Source organism: Dipteris shenzhenensis, chromosome 27 (genome assembly GCF_047967505.1).
Source record: "Dipteris shenzhenensis isolate YYH24624 ecotype China chromosome 27, Dip_SZ_1.0, whole genome shotgun sequence".
Taxonomy (NCBI): domain Eukaryota; kingdom Viridiplantae; phylum Streptophyta; class Polypodiopsida; order Gleicheniales; family Dipteridaceae; genus Dipteris; species Dipteris shenzhenensis.
The window spans coordinates 31000922-31023808 of NC_141622.1; the positions used below are offsets into that span (position 1 = coordinate 31000922).

General features: G+C 41.6%; 1 protein-coding gene across 1 annotated transcript; it reads right to left on the reverse strand.

The window, feature by feature from the left end:
• Positions 1-3581: 3581 nt before the first annotated feature.
• On the reverse strand, positions 3582-14003 carry LOC147884160 (uncharacterized). The gene is made up of 4 exons (XM_087399090.1): positions 13370-14003; positions 13052-13175; positions 4131-4340; positions 3582-4015 (listed from the first exon to the last, which is right to left on the reverse strand). The coding sequence occupies exons 1-4, from the start codon at positions 13818-13820 to the stop codon at positions 3847-3849; spliced, it is 954 nt and encodes a 317-aa protein (XP_087255216.1). The 5' UTR covers positions 13821-14003; the 3' UTR covers positions 3582-3846.
• Positions 14004-22887: the final 8884 nt, after the last annotated feature.

Consider the following 22887-nt stretch of genomic DNA (forward strand, 5'->3'; position numbering starts at 1 on the left):
ACAAAATGTTCTAAGCGTGCACATTGGCTAGGTATTCCACTTGTCTTTCTTGGGGGAAAGGAAGATTCTTTGATTTGATCACAAAGGCATCCTCTATTAGGTAAGATGAGATGTCACCCATGGCCGCAAAGTGGAAATCTTGCTCCCTTAGACTACCATCTTTAAGGTGACCACCCTAGGAGTCTTGGACAGCTCCTAAGGATTCATGGAAAGTTGTGTAAAACTCCTAAGGACATGCTTCTAGTTGTTGTTGTACTTTGCAACTCAAAAGGGACTGCTGGTTGTTTTCTTAGAAGCCTTTTATGCAACAATAACAAAGCATCTTGATAAGTGGAGACCATAGACAATTTCACAATCTAGAGGATTTGGTGGGTGACATGCTCTTGAAGCCAAGATGGTCTTCAATCTGAGGTGAGCTAGAAAATGAGTGAACAATGGATTAGGCCATTCATTAACCTTTGAGATGATGTTGTCATTAGGATTATTATAATAATTCATAGGGTGGTGGAGTTAAAACCTTAGGTCTTTCCTAGGATTAAGCCATGACATCATGGCATTGGTGGTAATTAGAGACTTTTAAGGAGCCACATGAAGGTTGGACACAAAATCAAATTGGGAAGAAACCGTAACAATACGTTCACGCATACAATACTAATTGGCTTTGCCACATATCACACAGAGAGACAGACTCCGTTGCCCACACTCTTAGGTAGCCAATCTTTGAGAGTACTCACCCATGCATGTGTGTTAATGCATTTAGATTGGGAACATTCTGAAAGTATTACATAGGAAGGTGTTGAAGCTATGGCTTCTATGTCAAGCCATTAGGTGGCTTCTCCCTCACTCCTCACCTCCTCAACACATATGGTTCATGTTTTGAGTAGCATCCTAGTATTTTCAATGTTGCATCTTGTAGCTAGTGATTGGTATTCATTGTAGTACTTCAATCTTTGTATATCTGATGTGGCAACTTCTTAGTCAACGAAGCGAGCAAGGTCACACACAAGGACATGCTTGCGCAACAAACATGTGGGTGCTACCAGTGATCTTCTACAGGGACGAGAAAATTGATAGAGCACAGGAGCCATAACTTTTGGATGAAAGAGCCAAAACTTGGGACAGTAGGTAGTAACCGTCAGAATCTTCATTTTCTTTCTCTTCGACCAGTCGAGACGGCATCTGGCGGGTGCCTGTTGACCTTCGAAGCATATGAGTTTACTTGCCATATTTAGGAGGCCATCTCATGAGCCTCCCTCCTTTTTATTAAACATGGAATAGAGCTAGGTAGTTCAATAAGACCTACAATTCCCAATATGGGAAATCTCTAGTTTTGCATACACATATCTTGAGCTACAGTTTCAGGCTCCCTTGTATGAATGGAAGCCCTTTGAGAGCTCCCTTGTATGACTCAAATAGGAATGAAAGCCTTGCAACAAATTGCAAGAAATGATAACTATAAGATAATAGGCAAGTATAAGATCATTGCAACCATCTATAAGAAGACATGCGCTAAAGAAATGTTGCTTGCAAAAGAGAAAAGAAACAAGAAATTTTAAGTACTAGGGAACCTGCTCAAGACACGGAAATGAAAGTTTTCTTACCAAATAGAAATTCTTGCATGGAAAACTTGCAAAAGAAAGCAATTAGGTTTACAAATTGCAAATTGTATCAAAAGCAAGTAGCCCAAGAGTAAAGGATAGTTTATACAATCAATTATAAGGGGCTGGTTGCAAGCAAGCTATGCAAGGCAGCACAATTGATAACCTAGAATCGTAGATTCAGAAATGGCAAAACATGCAAAGGCAACCTACATCAAGAAACAAATTTTTAGGTTGATTTGTGCGAGACATTTAAAAAAGAAGTGTCTACCTATTGGGGCAAGTAGCATCATCAACACTTACAACATCAATCTCTATTTGTGAGAAACACTTACAATAGCAATGTCTATCTTTTGGGGCAAGCAGCATCATCAACACTTGCAACTACACTGGGTATTTGTGTGAAACACTTACAACATAAATGTGTATCTATTGGGGCAAACAACATCATTAATGTAAATTAGCAATAACTAATGTCAAAATAGCAATCAACCTAAAAGAATGTAATGCAAGAGGCTGAAGAAATGTCATTGACACCAACGTACCAATAGACTGATTGTAGTTTGTAGTGATTACAAGTGGCAATTCAAGAAACCCTACAAGATGCAAGATCTACAAGTAAAATGAGGTCACTTTCCTCAAAGCAACACTAACTTGATATTATTTGGTAAACGTTTGTGAAATTCTTGCATTGCCACATCAAATGCAACCTTGCAAACATGTCAAAAAGGGGCACAACATCTTATGCAAAAGCATCAAATTTTTTGAACCATGACAAAATCAAGTGAAATATCTTGATTGTACATAAAGATTTTTTGAAAAAGAAAATAAGCTTAAAAGTTTTTTGTTAGTACTCAAAAGATTTATGTATGTATGTAAGGGATCGTTGTTGAGCTTCTTTGAATGGTTTTACTTGTCAAGGTTGATTGATGTTGAGTTGGCTTGTCATATCACTTGCTTGGGAATAAATCATGTTGTTGGCATTGATAATGCAACACAAAGTAAGGGCCATGTTCCTCATCCTCCTCAGAGGTAGCAAGAACTGTGATGTTATCCGCCTCTTCTAGTGCATCAATGAGGTCGTGAAAAGCCCCCCTCCCTCCCTCTCCTTAGAGGGCTTTGTGACAGGATAAGAGTCTATCTAAGAGGTGAGATTGATTGGGGCGAATGATTGTGAGTGACTACGATATAGATGAGACATGGTAATGTGGTTGATGTGTAAGAAACCTAAGGGGTAATGTCAAAGAGAGAGCCCATGTAGCTATATAAAAATGTGCTTAGGTCCTATGGAAAAAGGAAGTGGAGTGAAAAATTTGGACCAATTGTTTTATTTGTAATTTACCCCTCATGTTTAGGGTTAAGGTAGCAGTTTCCCCATGTGCCCATTTATGGTCCTCTCTAAACCTTAGTAGATGGTGCAGTTTACACCAGTGCAACAACTCATCTTAAAATGCAATGCATAAGTAGAGGTTTAGTACAAAATCTTTTTAATATTATTGAAATGAAGTTGAAAATAGAAAAACAATAGTATGTGACTGAGCACAATATTAGAGATTCTATTGGTCTCCCTATTCGGGGCATTGGGTGCATGAGGCTTTCCCTAGCGCCTTCAATTGTCCATGCACAGATGAAGCAATGTACTTTTAACTACATGAGCAAGGCTTGATTTGGGAATTTCATTCACAATAATCACCATTACTGTAGCTTATTTTCAGCACGTAGAAGCCACAATAAAAAATGGAAGACTCTCTTGTCGCTTTATTTTTAGCACGTAGGAGCCTCTGACCTTCAATTACAAATGAAGAGGGCTCTCTTGTTACCATGACGTTGCTGATAGAAATTTATCCTTTCGAAAAAAATCTGGCAGGAGCAAGGATCCAACACTTAAGATGCATGTAAATATGAACAAGTCTCATAGGATTCAATAAGGCATGCCAATAATACTACCAGATCTAGACAGAGCAGCAGATCAGGCATCAGGAACATCATCGGATTTACTTTCCCTGAGATCCTATCAAGCAAAGCTGAAAGAATATATGCTTCACAAAGGAACCCAAGCATCTCAAAGGGGCTTTGTCCAAGCACTAAAGAATCTGCAATTTTGCAACTATAACAAGTAACAAATTAGAAGAAGCTTACAGCAAGACAAGAATAACAACTGTCCGTACAAAAGGGGATGCCATACATAGCCCATCAGGCCTCGCCAGAAGAAGAAATTGTTTTCTTGTGAGACTGCTGCTACTTGCTTTCAAACGCGAGTAGCAGCAGTCTCACAAGTTCTTCTATCAAGCAGAGGTATAGGAAAGGGTATAAAAGAGCTTAAAAGTGGAATCATTGCCCTTTGATTTAAACTGTGGCTGAATACAGGTAATCGTTGTTGGTATCCAAATTTTCTGAGTCCCCTCCATACTCTGCGCCTGGAGCACAAAAATCAGAAAAACAATCCAAGACAGAAAATGTTAGCTTGCCAGAAAACTTCATAGAATAACTTGGAGTAGGCAAACATCCACTACCCTGTTCAACTAAACTCACATGTAGCGCACTGTTGACAAATGATACCAATACTGGGGACCGCCATTGTGAGTCCGGGCCAAAGTTTCAATATCACCATATTCAAGAGCCCATGGGCAGTAGCGAAGCCAATATCGTATTACTGTGCGCTCTGCATACTCAACATTCTCACAATCTTCATAATTTGCAAATTCCTTTGCAAGCAACCACGCGTCTGTATGGTAAGGTACACTACATTTAAACAGCAAACAATGGGAGATGTAAACGTCTCTGCAATAGTTAAATGAAGCCAGTTCTTTCGACTCTAAAAGTTTCTTGAAGTATTCTCAACAGCATGATTTCTTTGGCAAGGAAGGTACAGCTTTTCAAAGGAATTCAAGAATCTTAGTCCTGCTCAGATCATCTACTTCAGAAAAAGACTAGTCTCTCCTCAATAATCAACTCTCCTCCGAGAGACTCTAGAACCACAAAAAAGATTTGATACTTATATGTTCTTTTGAAACGGTCCTCCAAACAAAATTGTCAATCGGAACAAGAAAAAGGCATAGTCTGTACTCACAGCTTAGATCACCAAAGAACAAATTCAAGATAATGAAAAAACTGGTGCCATGAATTTCAACGCTCAACTCAAAAAAATTGTTAGATATGAGAATCAAGTCCCATTCTTATCATCTGTGAACTTGCTAGATTATTAATAGTCCAATCCACCGTACCTGAAAAATATCTGTTCCTATGCAAGGACAGATTTATACTTCCCATGGAATCATACATTTTGCAAGTGATGCACTTTTTGGTTTTGATTACTTTTCGAGTCATATTTACTTAATAGAAGTCTCTTCTTTGGGGGGGGGAAACATATTTACAATAATGAATGCACGAGCTTCTAAAATTATAGTGGTACAACGTAACAAACATGGCATCAAAACTTGAAAAATCCGAGTCACACTATATACTGTCATATCTAGGTTGTGGTCCTTTTGGAGATATCAATTGCCAATAATTCAAACATGTTAGCACACATACAAAATCTCATATAAAAAGTAAATTATAGCATACTTCCACCTTCTCTAGGTTGCCAATTTCTCATACCATGTCTACTTTTGTGAAAGGCATTCCAACTAGGAGTCCATGTATCGCCCCAAACAAGATCAATCTGATAGGCCAATGCTTGGTGCTATTGTAACAAACTCTGCCAGTCCAAGCCATTTTGTCAACCTTCTTTTCTGTTTGAGTAACAAGTTGCTATTGTGAGAGAGTTCCTGAGACTCCTATCATCCATCTTGATCTAAAGTTTGCTCTCATATAAGTAGTGATCTCACTTTTCAAAATCATGATCACACACACGGTAAGTTGGCTATATAATTTTGGATCTCAAAGCTCTCATTCCATATCTTTGCCTTGAAATGGCTCCCAATCCAATGGCACTTATCTGCCTTTAACTTGAAAGGTTTCGAGAAATTCAGATTCCGGCCGTGCTAACACTAGGGCATGCATCTCAAAGTTCAGACCTTCAGAGCTGGCATGTGTTGCACTAGACAACGAGGCAAGAAGGCAGCTTTCTTTTAGACATTTATGAGCAGGGGCTTCCTTTTTGGCCAAGCATTGTATGAATCTCTTCTAGAATGAGGCACGACCAAAAATCTTATCAATTTAGCAGTGTTACATGGCTGTTGGCATCCCTTGTGCATTTCACTTTTCAAAAGCCCAGTTTGATTCCCATATGGCCCACAGTTGTCCAAAAATTTCACTAATTATTCCATAAAATTGGATTTGCTGGCCTTTGCATGAAATTGATGCAGCCTCAATATTTTCAGCACTTGCCTGACATACATGATGTGCTTTTACCCGCTCTTCATGTAAATAAGGATGTCATCATCAAAAATTGGAATAGATGGGCCATAATATCTACTCATCAATTACTAAAAAGTACTTTGTGCATCAAGCAATCCGAAGGGAATCACCTTGGACTCACGCAAGCCTCTTTGTGCATTCAGTTGTCTGACGCTTATCACCCTCTTTGAGTTAGTGGTAGTCCAAGCTCCAAACTATCTCTATAAAATATTGAACACCCTGAGTTCGTCCAACAAGTTATCAACCATGGGGATTGGATAGTTGTTTTTATGGCGGCCTTGTTGAGACCTTTGCATAAAGTACAAAAGACTAGTGATGCGAATGGAAATGTACGATGAGAGATGGAAATCTTATCAAGCAATTGCTTTAACCTGTCATGCAATTCCCTTTCCAGTAAACATATCTGCAAGATTTGAAAGTACAGGCTGAATATCAACATCCTCCACAGCGACAACACTGCCCATATGTGATTCAATCAACTGTCAAGCATAAGGGTGCCTTGTTTCTTGAGTTCATTGGTTAATTCCTTTGCCGTACTTAACTCCATTTTTGTACCTCAAAACCCTGCAACATCATTCCTTTGCCATTGTGTGAGAAAGAAAGCACCTTGGCATTCATACCCACACAAGATAGCTCAGTCGATATCATCCCAGAACTACATCAATTGGTCCCATATCCAAGGCAAATAAATCTTCTACAAATGAGTAAACATGTGAGAGTTGAACGCATGCATCCTTAATATCTTGTGCTGTGCATTGCCTATTTCACCCATTGTCAATTTCATCGGCTGCAAGTTTCTTTGCAAAGTAAATTTTGCCCATTGTCCATTAACATGTCAACAGCTGAACTATTCATATTGCCTTTCCAGTTGAGTTTCCAGACAGTTCTAGCTTCTATCAACGCATCTGGAGATAAATAGTACAGCTTTGATTGTGCATCCCAATATGCTGATCCTCTATTAGAAAAGAGAGGTAGAGGTTGCTTGCTACAGCCAACGCTTGCTGCAGCGGAAGATAAACAACGAGATAGTGCCCAGGAATCACACAGTGCTAATGCTTTTCCGTAGTGTGTAGTCGTCTAGAGAGCGAGAGATGTGCAAACTGAACAATGCTAAAGAGATAGATGTAGAAACAGCAATATATATTGTGTCCAAGGATGTGGACCACATAATATACAAAACAAGTGCACAATGTACCCCCTCTATCAACAGGTTGCTGACTAGATGTGGACCCCTGTGACATCCAGAACTGTTCTCCTACTCCTCGTAGCACCTTCAAAACACTTCAGCCTGCGTTGCTCTCCTAGAGCTTCTGTGGGCTTCATTAATTTACCCTGCAAACATAGCTTCCTGCTGCTCCAGTTAACAGCCCAATGTAAGTTGATCCTGTGAACCTTGACCTCCTTGCTGCTGTGTAGGCAGCCAATGGGGAGGCAAAAGTCCCCAGTCATTCTGTCCTTCCTTGCTGCTCTGTAGGCAGCCCAAGTTGAAGGCCTGCTGCTGACGTTCTGGACCTACTTGCTGCAGTGGTGGCAGCCCAAGTTGAGGCACCAAAGACTTGGCACACTAAAATAGTGAATGACCCCCCCATGGGAGCCTTTTGCTAGGCATGCAGAGCTGCAGATCTGCCTGACCCAATCTGTAGACTGGCACAACCTGTTCTTGCTTATATAGGTGGCCCTGAACAGTCACCTGACTGCCCGGTAGCAGTTCTGCTCGAGTCCCACTATTTCTTGTCTCCTCCGTCCACCAGATCTGCTCCGTTCTGCTCCAAGAAGCTCCAATCTGCTGTCCTCTCTTGCGCAGACATCTGATGCTTCTCCAGCCATATATCCTGTCTGCAGCACCTTGCAACCCCTTCAGACATGGCGCCTTGCTGTCTGGTGGCTCCCAAGCTCCAGACGCCTCAGTTCTAACCTGTTGGTGTGCTACGACGTGCTCCTATACTGCTCCAAACAAACCCTGATTACTGCACAGTCTTCTACCACTGGTTGCAGCCTCCAATGAAGGTCCATCCCTGCCTTTCTCTGGCCAGCCCTTGCTGCTGGCCTTGGCCACAATGTGACAGCCCTGCAAACCCTCTCAGTTTTGCCCCAATGGCATCTCTGAGATCTTCTAGGTGCACCTCCCCCCTGCTCTCCTCATTTGGGGGCTCACAGATGGGGAGGTGACATACCAAACTCCAACACCTCTCACCAACCCATCGTGGGCCAATCCCCACTCGTCGATGTAGATGCTCCATTGGCTCCCATGGCTCAAAAGCCCTCTGGAACGAGTCGTAGTCATCCTTGTTCATTGGTCTTTCAACCCACAGTTCCTGCTCTTCCAAGTCAGGTACCATGCAATCGAACCATCCTCGTACACAGGTACAATCCCGGTAGTACCACAGGTCCATGGCACCATCATCTTTGTTCATTGGTCTTTCAACCCACAGCTCCTGCTCCTCCCCCACACAATCGAACCACCGTGGTACACAAGTACAATCTCGGTAGTACCACAGGTCCATGGCACCACCATCTTGAGTCACGAACCTGCCAGTGATCTTGAGCAATCCTGGTACAACCATCATCCAGCTATCCCCCTCATAATCTAAGGACAGCTTGGAGTCTTCCCAGTACCATGCTCCTAAGGATGTTTGTTCAACCTGTCTTCAATCGGGTAATATCCGCGGCCATGTAACCAGCCTGGGCAATGAGACCCTAGTCGCTAATCCACACAGATCTCCCAGCCCAAGTGTATTTCTAGAAAAGTCGGACCATGAGCTCCAAATGAGCTCTCAAGTAGGTAATCTTCTGATGATAGTGTACTTTTTTCACCTGTAGATATCCCCTTAAACCACCGAGGCTCTCAACAGGTTCATCATGTCTGCCATCCAGCAACCTATAACCAGACTTTGAAGAAGCACCAAGTCTTCCCTCTCTTGCTTTCAGGAAGTCACCCTCCAATCTCTCATTACCTGAGAAACATATAGCAAAGTTTTTGCCCATAGCATGCTACTAAGATCTGAATGAATGCACAATGAATACTTGGGGGTTCTTTCTCCGGCACAATGTAACCAGTGATGCAGACCGGACTGAGCACGGGATACGCCACACTTGCTAGACTTGAGCGGTAGTGCTTTCACTCTCATTTCTAGGATCCCCAGACCAAGTCTCTTGTCTTTGACTCCTTGGTCTGCCTAGTAGGTATGTATGGGAGCCCTTGTTGGGGGCGCGACCTACCAAAGACAAAGTGGGCTCGAGTGGAGAGGCTCCAGGTTCTCTTGCTTTCACGGATGATCCACACTAAGCCATCAATCCCATATCAAATAGTTATGGCTGATCTCGGAGCATCCCCACTACAACTTGACTCAGCATTCCAAGTGATCACGTGCCTTTACCGCATCAAGGATTATGGCTCTTATACCTCAAATTGAGGTAGGTTAACCATGACTGGACCTATCTTCATCCATGGCTTTGGTTGAGGATGATTAGAGGTGTTCGTATGCACATACAAGCAGATGGTTTGAGGGTTTGGGGCTCCATATGGACATATTACCCCCCCTTCAATATAGCATTGAGGCACCCTTTGTCCCACTCACATATCACGTAAGTTATTCGAGAGGATCTCTTATAGCTACACATCGAGTACTTAGTTGGCGCCCAGCGAGATTCCCGCGAAGCTCAATTCTACAAGGACCACTACCTGCAGGTTTCAAAGTGGAGGGCGTCATTGACCCACGAACCACCACGATATACACGGATCCACCTCCACATCGACTTCTTAAGTGTGGGCGAGCTAAGGGCATAAAAGAGGGTCACATTTGTACTTTATGTGATTGGCAAGAGCTCCAGCCGAAGGAGCACTTCACTTCAGATCTCCTATACACTATGAGATTCAAGGTGGCTATCATTGTCTCTTCACGGATGTTTGGACCCCTATCCAGTTTCTTATCTTACCCAGATCAGAGATGCCTGTTGACTTTCATTCATGAGGCCGTCCAAGCATCTGCTTAGGACACTTTGGTGAGACCCCACTTAGAGCATGATCACTAAGTTTTTCTCGTGAGATAGCACAGACCAGTAGACCCTAGGGAGAGGACAGATCCGAGGACCAAAGCGAGAGACATGACAAACTCGCCAGCAAGTACTATCCCTCCATCCTCACCACATCGGAGGCATGACCAACAAAGGGTGATAGTGGCACTTGTCCAACCGTCAACGCAGGGCCACAACTAGGAGACCACAGCAGGCTACACAAACCGACGGTCACTAGTGCTCTACTACATGTTCTACGCCACTGCATGCGAGAGTGCAGCATAATCTAGACAGCAAAAGAGAGCACATACATTGCGAACTAAAGTGCAAGAAAGCAAGAGAGAAAGTATACACGAGATCCAAAAACATGCCTCAACTGGTAGGCAAAAACCTTGTACATGTGATTGTACAACAAGAGGGGAGGAGCCCTATTTATAGGGTCCCCCTCACCGGCTTGCCTGGCTGAACCAAGGCTTACCCAAGCCTCAAGGTCAGGTGAAACCCGACCTTCTGGTCAGGTCACCGACCTAGCTAGGGGCCTAGGTGGCGCCCACATGGCAACCTCGCAACCTCAAGGAGAGCTCTGGGGCACCCCCTACCCTGTCCGCAGCCACTGCACCTATATGGCAGCCTGCAAGAGGCAGCAAATCCACTCCCTTGTACGTCACATGGACAGACATATCCACAACAAAGGCCCTCACTCTATGATACAGGAGATGCTAACTCTAACACCCCCTCTCAGCTCCTGGATCAAGAATCAGCCTCAGGGAGCTGGAATGAGCACCAAATAGTTGTTGTGATAAGGGCTTGGTAAACAGGTCTGCCTTGTTGTCCTCTGTCTTATGCTCCGGACATAATGGTATTGTATCTCAATATGATTCGTCCCTACATGGAACACCGGGTTACGAGCAAGTGCTACACAACTTTGATTGTCACTGTGGATACCGGTCACAAACGTCAATGCAAACCTAATCTCCCCAAGCAATCTACGAAGCCAGACTACCTCACATGTAGCAATAACAAGTACCCCGGTACTCAACTCGGTCAAAGACAAGGCTACGGTGGGTTGTCTTTTATTGCTCCAGACTACTAATGAAGCAATACCCCGTGGTTGAGCGGCGAGTGTCTAAATCTCCTCCCCATTAGGAATCAATCCAGCCTAGTAGCTAGATCCTTGACTGCTGCCCTGCATAATAGAATAATCCTCATCCTCATACCTACATCCCAATGGGTCTTCTTTGGTGTCTACATATAGGAGCTCAATGGCCCCACATAATAGCTGAGATCCAATCTAGTGTTGAGTAGCCAAATTTGAGATCTGATCAGCTTACGGGACTGATCTGCATCCACCAGCTCGCTAGGATCATACTTGGGACAATTTGGTGTTGGGATACATGGACTTACACTCCTCCATCTAGAAATCTGCTAGAAGCTCCTGTACATAGCGCTTCTGAGACACAAAGTAGCCCTCCTTTCCTTGCCAAATCTCCAGGCCAAGGAAGAAATGAAGTAACCCTAGGTCTGTCATATCGAAAGCTTGTGATAGAGCAACCATCGTCTCGGCAATGTGTCCCAGATGACTGCCTATAATGGACAAGTCATCGACATATAGGATTATAAGGGTAGCTAGACCATCCTCCCTGAAGATATACAGATTCGGATCTGCTTGGGACCTCCAAAAATCCTTCTATACTTAGAACTCATCCATCTTCTGGTTCCAAGCTTGGGGTGCCTACTTGAGTCCATACACAGCTTCTTCAAAAAACATGGAGGCTGTTCCACTAAATCTCCTCATGCACATCAACATTGAGGAAAGCCGATTTGACATCCATATGAAAGATCGTCCATTGGTAATGAGTGGCAACTCCCAAGACCATCCGGAGAGTAGACATCTTGGCAATAGGGGCAAAAGTCCTCATAATCAATCCCACATCGCTGTGAGGATCCTTTAGCCACAAATCGGTCCTTGTGCTTGTCCACAGTGCCATCCGATGAGTACTTGGTCTTGTAGACCCCTTGACACCAATTATTGACCATCGCCTCAGCCTTTCACCGTCTAATGGCTACATAAGATCAACTCGTGGGATCGCTGCCACCCTAGCTGCAGATTTTTGCCTTGGGACACCATGCAATGCTTGCTCTAAATAGATCTTCAAACCACGGCTGAGTTGATGAGCCCCTCAAGTGTTTTGCTGAAATGGATCAGACCCAGAAGTTACACCAAACCATACCATGCTATGTATGTCCTCGAGGGCCATGTCTACTCCAGTTAGCTCCTCTAGTTATCTTCTTGTGGGCGGTCTTCTCAAGACCTCTCTAGTGAACACACTTGCTCTACTACATCTGAGAGGACTCACCATGCACATGCACACAAGAACAATTATGGAAGCAATCTAACTCTGGAATAGTTTACACACAGAGAGGATAAAATCAAACCAAGGAAGATCTCAAGAGATGCTGCCCAACTGGGCCAACAATACAGGTGTCCCTCCAATGCTCTTCTTGATGCGGGAAGGGAGATGGACAAGTGCTGCCTACACATGTGCACACATAAAGCTTGAGAGGAGTTGTGGAACAAGACTGCAACCCTCAATTATATTGCCCAAGGATAGGCAATGGCACGCCTACAGCGCCAATCTAATTGCCATGTCATCAGCCAACCTGTCAGAGTCAGATTGATCTTTCCATTCATGTATGCGTTGGGCCCTTCAAGGACACACCAATGCAACATGGCTTCAGTTCTTCACCTATTCTTGTACTCTCTAGCTGCTCCTCATATACAGGCTTTATATGTAAGCATCTACACCTAGGTAGATGTCTTGGTGGAGCACTGAATATCCAATTAATTTGCTAAGGAAACATTACAACAACAAATACCCATTGCAATGATATGCAGAACCAATTTCCAACTCCTTCCATTTTTGTCTCTATATTTTAAAACATATAGTCAAAAACATGTGGCATTAATGGACATTTCGAAACCTGAGCCTATAAGTCTAACGAAAGAGACTTGAAGGCATCTAGGTAAAAAAGTAAATTTGATAAATTGAAGGAAAAATCTAGATTATATTTCTTACCTTATTTGAAGAGGACCAATACTGAGGCCCGCGTCACCTCTAGGAGCTGGCATCATGAAGCTACTCTCAACGTGGCGAAGAGCATTCAATAGCATTTTGTATTTCACCCGATACTCATCAATATCTATATCCCGTGCAAAATGCAGCGTTTGGTCAGCTCCTCTGCATTTGGTTACACCTCTCTCTCTCTCTCTCTCAACTACCCCCCGTCCCAAAAAAAAAAAAAAGAACATCATTGCATGAGCTTGAGGTCCCTCAAATCCAAATGTCGATGAGCTGACAACCTTTCGAGGAGTCCCAGGGACATCAAGCGCGAACCTCTCTGTGGCGGAAAGACGTCAAAGAAAGTTGCATTGGCAAATGAAGGTTTCCCCTTGATCCGTGCCTTAACTTCCTTGAATTTCAAGTCTCTCTCCGGATCTTCCGGCACCTGCAATACATCTCCAGGAAACAACACTCCGGGAAGCGACGGGTTGGCGCTCAGCAGATCCTCCAACGGTATGCCCAGCTTTTCGGAGATATCCCAAGCCGTGTCGCCAGGCCTCACTATCCAAGGCCGTGTTCTCAGTGGCTGCAAAGAATTCCGACGGGATGGCACAACTGGGATCAGGACTTTGAGGACATCACCCGGATAAATGAAGTGATCTTCGAGGCCATTAGCAGACTGGATATCCTCCCAGGGGACACCGAGGTCCTGAGCAAGAGTCCAAAGGGTGTCGCCATCCTTAACGGTAATTTCCAAAGAGTTTGTGAAGGGGGGAGACGCCATAGCCAAGCTGTTAAATTATACAAGAGGAGGGGAAAGACTTGAGGGTACAAAGAGAAAGTTGCAGAAGAACTTGAAGGGAAGGAGCTTGTGAGAAAGCATATAGCCATGGCGAAGAGAAACATAAATTGGTGAAGATCGCCATAGCCAAGTTGGTTGGAGCTTGGAGGGATGAAATGGGTCAAGATCAATATTAGGTCACAGATAATGATGATGCTTGACTTCACATCACTCTACCAATGAGTCATCGTTATCATGAGCTGTTTCCACCCCACCGCGGTGCGCGCACCTACGGGCTTGACAGTGACACCTGGGTGTGCGTAGCGTGGAAACAGAACCTAAGGATTACTCAGGCCCACGACAAGTGCGAGGTGCCACATGTCGAGGCACAATTAACCCCCATTAGGGTAACGCTTGCCCAAGCCCCAAGTTACCCAAGCGCTCAGGTGGGGAATTCCTCCTTCAAGAGAATTATATGCGCTCACAACTGGTGGGACTAGAATACACAACCTCTCGCCAATATCTTCACTGCCAGTCTATGTGCAACCCTGCTTTTGGTGGCTCACATTTTAATATGTGTTCTCTTAAAAATCACATGCAATTTGCACCTCATGGCAAACCATCTAGGCCACACAACAGTATTTCAACAAACAACATGCAACTCAAAAAGTGGCTCTACTTGGACTGCAATTATGAATCCCTCGCTGGCTCTAGTCACTCATTGCAGATTGTCTTTGTTGGTATTTCACGAACATCAATGTTGAGCCTGAGTCATGGCACCTTTGAACAAGAGAGATGTTATTAGCTCATGTTTTCTTTCTTCACCCATTTCAATTCTCAAGGCAACCGATGCACAACCATTGGGCTCACATGTACAAGCCCGTAATGAGACTTTTTTCGAGTATGGGGATGGTTGGCAAAGGAATTTTCGAGGAGAAAAGTTCCAAGGTTTAGCAAGCAATTAGGAGGCCACAAGTCAAATTTAAGAACTTTTTTATCCAAAATTTTGAGGACATATTATTCGCTCATGTGAAAGACCATGAGATGCGAACACATGGGAAATTTTGGGCCTTGGATGTGATAATGGATGGAGGAGATGGAAAGCAATCCAAAATCAGCACTGATCGTGAGCCTTTGGATAAAATATTTGATTGGTGGGTGTTGATGGGGCACTACCAGTTTCCCCTTCTAAAACTATAGTTATTAGATGGTGGAGATGATGAAACTAAAGTTATTAGATGGTGGAGATGAAATCTCCATTAATCTTGCTTTTACGTAGGGAGGAACAAGCTGACGAAGGTTGATTTTAGGAAAGCACTCATCGATGAAAATTCACAAAACATAAGCTTCTTGAGACTTTTTTGTAGGAGGAATAAGCTTAGGGAGGCTAATTACAGGAAAGCAACCAGTCAATGCTTTCCACGAATGAGCCGACTTTGGCTAGTTCCCCAACATCATTGGACCAAGGGGACTAATGCCTATTCTAACAGTGACCTAAGGGATATTGTAGTAGGTTAGAAGTGCCCTTTCTTTCCACAAGTGCTAGTACCACTCTTCTAAGCCACATGGCAAGCGTCGAACGATGACATTCCTCCCTTGTCTTCGCTTCGATTTTCAACTATTCAGTAAAAATGATAGGGTGCATCTCTTTGATAATCGTCTAAGTGGTATGTGTATAACCGGTTGTTTTTCTTTAAATGGTTATTCTAGTTTTTAATGCTAGAATTACTTGTTTGTGCAACGTCATTTTTTCAAATGAGAAGGAATATATACATGACAAGTCTCCACTCAAATTCAGTCTACTATCTTTGTCATTTAGTTATAGCTTTGATATCATGTTGCACATATGTCGATGTTATTTAATGATATGTGTTTAGCAATCACACTACAATTGATTCTTAACAATAGATCATTTTATCCACAAAACCTTTGACTAGATTTACATGGCAAATTATGCCTTCAACCCTAAGGTATGCGTAAGAACAAAAAAGACTAATTTTTAATCTTTGAGCAATCGGTGTAAAGGAAAGATAACATTAGAGTTGCTGGTGAATCCTAAGAAAGCCTTGTATATATTTAATTTTGATAGAGATGGCAATAGGTGTGGCATGCTTTGAGATGGATTGATGTCTTGTGTTGAGATACTCGCAAGTTTAAGAGGCATGTGATAGTACTAAGCATACTCAAGGAAAAGGTTGGCATTTTTTAGTTTAGGTATGGTGGTGAAGATTTGGAGATTGACTTGTGCTTTAGATAACATAGAATGTTGCCCCTATAACTCTAGTGATAAGAAAATGGAAATCTATCCAATTTCTTGCCTAAAAAAGAGTATGCTTGCATTGCTTCTTCTTCTCCTACTTTGTATTTAATGGAAATAAGAGGCTAGTGAGAATCAAGAAGATAAGGACAAATAGGCACCTCAAATCCAAGACATTGATTCTGTTAGCCCAATCTTGGGCTACCAAGACTATGTTGTTTTTCCAATAACATTTGAATAAGTATAATGATGCTCTATGGAAGAAGCAAGGGAGCTATACTCAATTTCTTACTCCTACTGTCACAATGAGCACCCATCTTTACTCTGTACTTGAGCCATAGCTCTAAATTAAAAAAACATAATGGCCCCAAACCAAACTTACTAAAGCTTAAAGTTCCCATTACCCATTATATTTTCATTTGCTTACATTTCTTTAACTTTTAGATCTATCTTACTAAATCATTTGCTATAAAATCGAAGACATTGAGTGGTAAAGAACCTATGATAAGATTCCTAGCTTGCTTTTGCATACACTTGGCATCACAAAATGACGAGATCATGGGGAGCATATGCTACTCCAAACATCAAGCATGGATTACAGCTTGAATCAAAATTATTTTCCCCTTGCAAGAAAATGCTCATGCCTTATGCTAGCCGCACCCTTCACAGAATTGCGCTCGACAAACACACTCATGTTTCCATCTAAATGGAGTAGTTGGCTTCGAACTTTGCATACAGTTTCCCTCCAATTCATCTCTTACACACACCAAATGTATGTTTCCAATCTCCCTTGTAGATCCCTTTCACAATATCCTCACTCCATGTCTAGCTCATGAACTTCCCTTGTCTTTCTTCACGTTTTCATGACTAAATGCATGTGTTCGTCTCCACTTTTCAACCCCTTACATTGGCAAATGTATGTTTTCACCTCCACATCTGTGATGCCTTTCAAAATTGCCTCACTCCATTTTTATGCATGCATTTCCCTAATCTTTCTTTGCATTTCTCTTCCATCTTTGAAAATTGTTTGCAAGAAAATGTCTATGCAAGCTTTGGGTGACCACTTCTCCTCCTTTTTAAGCTATTACCTCCATCCAATCTCCTATTGATCTCTATATATCAAAGACTGCTCGTATTTAACAAAGAGGAGTGCACACAATTAGCACCAAAGGAAGTGCAAGAACTTTTTAGGCATCTCTATCTTGGGGGAGTGGACATTACTAGCTCGTGACTCACTTATGTGTCAAGATAGACACTAGTGGACGGAGTCAAGAGGTTAGGATGAGTAATCCTAGCTAGAGTTTATATTTGGATGGAGGTCTAGAAGGGAAGGGGATGAGTATGGTAATTATAAATATGGACTATGGCTTTGTATATTTGCAAAGGTGGGGCTCATTGGTGGGAGGACTAATTAGTACCTAGATAGTGTTTCCTACTAGAGACATGGTTGTACTTAACAAGCTCAATTGATGCATCCCTTGTGGATGGGGCTTTCATGGTGTCGAATGTAGAGGTCAATCGAGGGCCATGTGTCCTCCTTATGACCTCTGGTGCTCCAAGATTGAGCAAATTGCTCTATGGTTAGGTGATGAGTTCTAGATGAAGCACTGTGTGATTCAATTCCTAGTTGGTGGTTTGTTGAAGTTGATCTTATTAGCAAACTCAACATAGGAGTTGTCTTAGTAATAGCAAAGTAGGTATTTAGCAAAAGAATCATGGAGAAACAAAGATTCCTTTGATCTATGAGTGGGCATGTTGTCTTGGTCATAGTTTTCTTTGAGAAAATTTTCATGCTATGTATTGGTTGTTTCTTGTTGGTAGAGGGAGGAATTTCCTTTGTGTGAGGTATAGAGAACGCTAAGAAGGAAGAAAAGCAATGAACATACCTTTTGTATGCCTTTGAATCTCACGATAGGGTCTTTACCACTATGATGATGGAATGGAAAGCCAACTAAGGAGAGATGTATGAAAGACAAATTGCTTAAAAGAGACTATAAGCATTAGTAGACTCCCAAGCCTCTATAGGTAACCCTCTAAGGTTAAGATTCTAGTGACCTTTATAGCTATGATAAACCCTCTATGGCTCGACCCAACTATGGGCTACAATCAATAGTATTTAATAGGCTTTTTGTTAACATTCAACCCTCTATGGTGAGGACTATAGTGACCTTTATAACTATAGCCAATGGTCTAGTCTAACTTTAGTCTCTAAACTAATCTTTCTTCTCTCTCTTTTCATTTGATTTTAGGATTTTTATACTGTTTCCTCTCTAAAACCCTATATCAAGATACCCATCCTCCTATAAAGATACCCTCCCTCCTAATAAATCCCTCATTCTATAACTCACACTTGTAAGAAGAAACAAAAGGAGGAAAGTCAAGTATTCTCAACTCTATCCTAATTTACATGTACCACAACTCAAGGTCCTCTAAGGTTAAGATTCTAGTGACCTTTATAACTACGATAAACCCTCTATGGCTTGACCCAACTATGGGCTACAATCAATAGTATTTGTTAGGCTTTTTGTTAACATTCAACCCTCTATGGTGAGGACTATAGTGACCTTTATAACTATAGCCAACGGTCTAGTTTAACTTAGTCTCTAAACTAATCTTTCTTCTCTCTCTTTTCATTTGATTTTAGGATTTTTATTTTGTTTCCTCTCTAAAACCCTATATCAAGATACCCATCCTCCTATAAAGATACCCTCCCTCCCAATAAATCCCTCATTCTATAACTCACACTTGTAAGAAGAAACAAAAGGAGGAAAGTCAAGTATTCTCAACTCTATCCTAATTTATATGTACCACAACTCAAGGTCCTCAAAGGCCTAAATAGAGAAAAGTGGTCTAGTACAAGATCTTCTCAAAATAGCTATTATAGCATGTGCCATGAGAGACAAGGTGAGTCTCTCCCTCTCTCTCTCTCTCTCTCTCTCTCTCTCTCTCTCTCTCTCTCTCTCTCTCTCTCTCTCTCTCCACATATAGAAGAAATAAAAGGTAGTGTACCAACAACAGTATATGTAACTTGTCACTCAAGAGTGGCTTTTTCAACATACAAGACCGCGAGTTTCAAATGGTAAGCATTGATAACCAAGAGATTGCCCAACTTCCTTTCAACTACTAATACCTCTCCCTTTGTGCCGACAATGTTGAGTGTGGCTTTTTCAACATACAAGACCGCTAGTTTCAAATGGTAAGCATTGATAACCAACAGATTGCCCAACTTCCTTTCAACTACTAATCCCTCTCCCTTTGTGCCAACAAGAGCTTTTTTTCCTACAACTCCTCCAACCTAGGTCACCCTTGTAATGAAACTCAAAAGACAAAGAGGCAATTGCATAAGCTAACCTTATAGAGTCTACTAGTCCATGCCAATCACACCATTACACAGCATCCAAGTGACTAGATTATCTAGATCTACCCAATCTACCATGTCATCTAGGTGATCCCCATACCTTATTGCAATAAATATTGGCTATATCTTAGGATATATCGCTTAGGTTAAGTTAATATAGACACATCAAACAATCAACTCAAAGAGATCTACAAGCCTTTTACATTTGGTAAAACCAAATGTAAATTCATCTCCTCTAAATATGAACTAACTCATTCAAGTGAGTTGGGACTCCTAGCGATCAAAACTATTATTTTATTTTTGAGTTGCATCATTCTAATGGGGATAATGACCACAACAATCCATAACATGTCCACAACATCAAATGTAAAATGTTGAGAACATACAAAGACGTGAATGGCATTTCTCTCATGAGTACAAGTGCAACAGGTCATTGTGCATAGATTCTTGCAAGTGAATACATCAACATAAATAAACCCTTAAGGCAGACTAGGACCCTCATGAGAATAAATCCCATGGAAACATACCAATTCATAACCACATACTCACATTACTCAAAATCATTTTCTCACACACTCATTTGTATTTGCTCCTCACAACATTGTATAGATGATCAGAATATAAACAAAATTTTCTTTGCCCAAAAAAAAAACAATTGCATAACTTCACTAATGGCAATCCAAAACCCCTCTTGTTGCTCATTAGGAAAACATGTATAAGCACCCATCAACATATATCAAGACACATGTGCCATAGTGCCCAAATCAAAAACCTATGTAAGAATGAATGGACTATGCAAAATCTATATCATACATGACAAACAAAAGTGGGTCGAGGACCTCATGATGCTAACCCCATACAACTATCCTTGCATCTATATATAGCTTACTCAAGTATTCCCTAAGTCATTGGCAAAATAAGCTCTCTCAATCTATTGACTATCACTCTGGCAAATCTCAAAACCCTTCTTGTAGTCAGTGGTAGATCTATGCTAATTAGAAACCCATGAACATAATCCAATGAAATAGTTGCCTTATCTCCCAAATACAATCAATTGCACCCCTTATGTCCCAACACTAATATAGTAAGTAGTACATGGATAAACACAATCCACAACATGGTGAAAAATAGTGAGTGCACAACTATAGGACCTCCTTTCAAGTGAAACTAGGACCCTCATGGGCTAACTCATGCAATACCAAACATGCAAATGGACTAAATCTCTCATCACAGGGTGAACTAAGACCCTCATGGGCCATGGAATTTCAAAAATCGAGTGTCATAGGTAATAGCTTAGAAGATGTAGGTTTTTCCGCTGGAACTCCTAGGTAAATGCCCCACAAAAGCAAGTCCCCAAAATTTAAAGGGTCCATAAGCCTTTGCTTTATGCAAGGGCCCTATGATGATATTCTTTTTCCCAAATTGTTGACATTCTTTGCATGTTTTATACACTACTGGTACACATCTTTATAAAATTTGGGCCACCAATATCCTTCTTGCCAAATTGTCCTTGTAATGATGGTCCTAGAAGCATGACCCCTAGAATCCATGTTACATCTTTGGGCAATACCGCTCATCACCTTTGTGCAAGTTGTTGTTTTTCATTTGTGCCTTCCTGTCAACTTGGTATTCTCTATTATTTAGATGACATTTCATGGCATTGAGCTCCTCCTAACTTTCACTAATGAAACCCAAAAAAAAAGTGGCCTTGATCTTGTTTCAAGGCTTTATGAGTGAATCAATCTACAAAACCATTTTTTTCTTGTGGAGATAGTTGCTCTTCCACCTATCAAAATATCCCAATATCCCCAAGTAGCTTCATACAATTTCCATAAAGATTCCATAGGCACCTTCCATAATCCTTGAAATTGTCTGACAAATAACCAAGAATATTTAAGGATCTATAATTCTTTGAGTTTGTGCTCCAGTGGAAGTCCTAGTCCCATCATCAAAGAGATATAATATACATTGTTGTTGGCTCTCACATAGGCCCATATCTACTTACCGGTGGCTCATATCCTTGCTTATCATGTAAAGTTGCCCCCTAGTTCTTATTTTCTTAGATGACAAGAATACTCCATCAAAGGTACAAAGTAGGCTTTTCATCCCATAGCTAACTCTGAGCTCTCTAATTCCTCCTTGACTTCATGTCTAGGAAAATCCTAATGTCTCCTTCTTCATTTGATAGTGTAGCGAGAGATGTTCTAGTCAAATCATCTATTTAAAAGAAGGAAAAATCTTGGAACCCTTGAATCCATTTTGCAATCCTCCTAGTAGGGTTTAGCATCTGCACTAAATATGGATACACTATGCATTTAGCAATGAATTGTTCCTTTATGAGTTGTCCACTTGCATAAGAATCACTCCAAGAGCATGAAAAGTGACATTGAAATTTACCAAGCAAATCTCATTTAGATTAGGGGCGCTAAGTACTGGCTCCCCAAATTTTTATCTCCTTCAAAGCATGGAATGAATCCTCCTATTCTTTACCTCAATAGAGATCTTAAGTAAGGAGTTAATAGGATAGGTTACCTCAATGAACTACTCACAAGCTACTGATTGTACTTTGTCTTTCCCATCATATTCCTCACCATATTGAGGTAGGTGGTGATATAGCATAGATTGCTATTGATATTGCAGGAATTGCTATATCCTCACTGTATTGATGTAGATGGTCATATAGAATTGCTTCCATTTTACAGGGTCCCTTTGTAGCCCCTCCTTCAAAATCACATGCCGAAGTAATATTGCTTTAGCTCATAACCTCCTTCTCCAAGGCATCTTCTGTTTCCTTTCTCAACCTCAACAATTTTTGAGCCATGGATTTGCTTGGCTCTAGATCTATCTTGTGAGTTCTAAAATCCATCAAGATCCCTCTCATCGACTTCTAGCACATCCTTAACATATTGTCCAAACAATTCCTTACCATCCTAGACATCAATTCACCACCTTATTGTGTGACCACTTCTACTGCCTTTTGCATGCTAAAAGCTTCTACTAGCACAATTGATAGTTGCATCCAATCATTCTTGATGTCATTTGATAGATCCTCTACTACCTCTTACATATTGAAAGCTTCTACTAGCATAGTTGATATTTGCATCCAATCATTCTTGATGTCATTTGCAAGGGTTTGATACCAAGTAAGAGCTAGTCCCTCCACAAGATTGGCAAGATCTCATGCCTTTAATCTAGTTGCCAATTATTTGTGCGGTCCACCCTTGATTGAATGCCCATATACACATCATGCGCTTATCCCCTTGCTTTCCATAGAAGAGTGGTACGGCCATCAAATCTCAACTTAAATAACCTTTCTTCATGACATCCCTTGGAGAAGAAGCCTATGAGGGTTTCCCAAAACTTGTATGATTTCCTTATGATGCTGCTTCACAACTATTAGCTTATATCTTTAAAAAATCATCCTTCTATTGCTATAATTAAAGGGACATACCTTC

Excerpts from the sequence above, each read along its gene's own strand:
- LOC147884160 (XM_087399090.1), bottom strand. The coding sequence starts at position 13,820 with ATGGCGTCTCCCCCCTTCACAAACTCTTTGGAAATTACCGTTAAGGAT. Across the intron at positions 13,176-13,369 it reads CGTCTTTCCGCCACAGAGAG|ATATTGATGAGTATCGGGTG; the intron begins GTTCGCGCTTGA and ends CACGGGATATAG. Across the intron at positions 4,016-4,130 it reads TTGTCAACAGTGCGCTACAT|GCGCAGAGTATGGAGGGGAC; the intron begins GTGAGTTTAGTT and ends TTTGTGCTCCAG.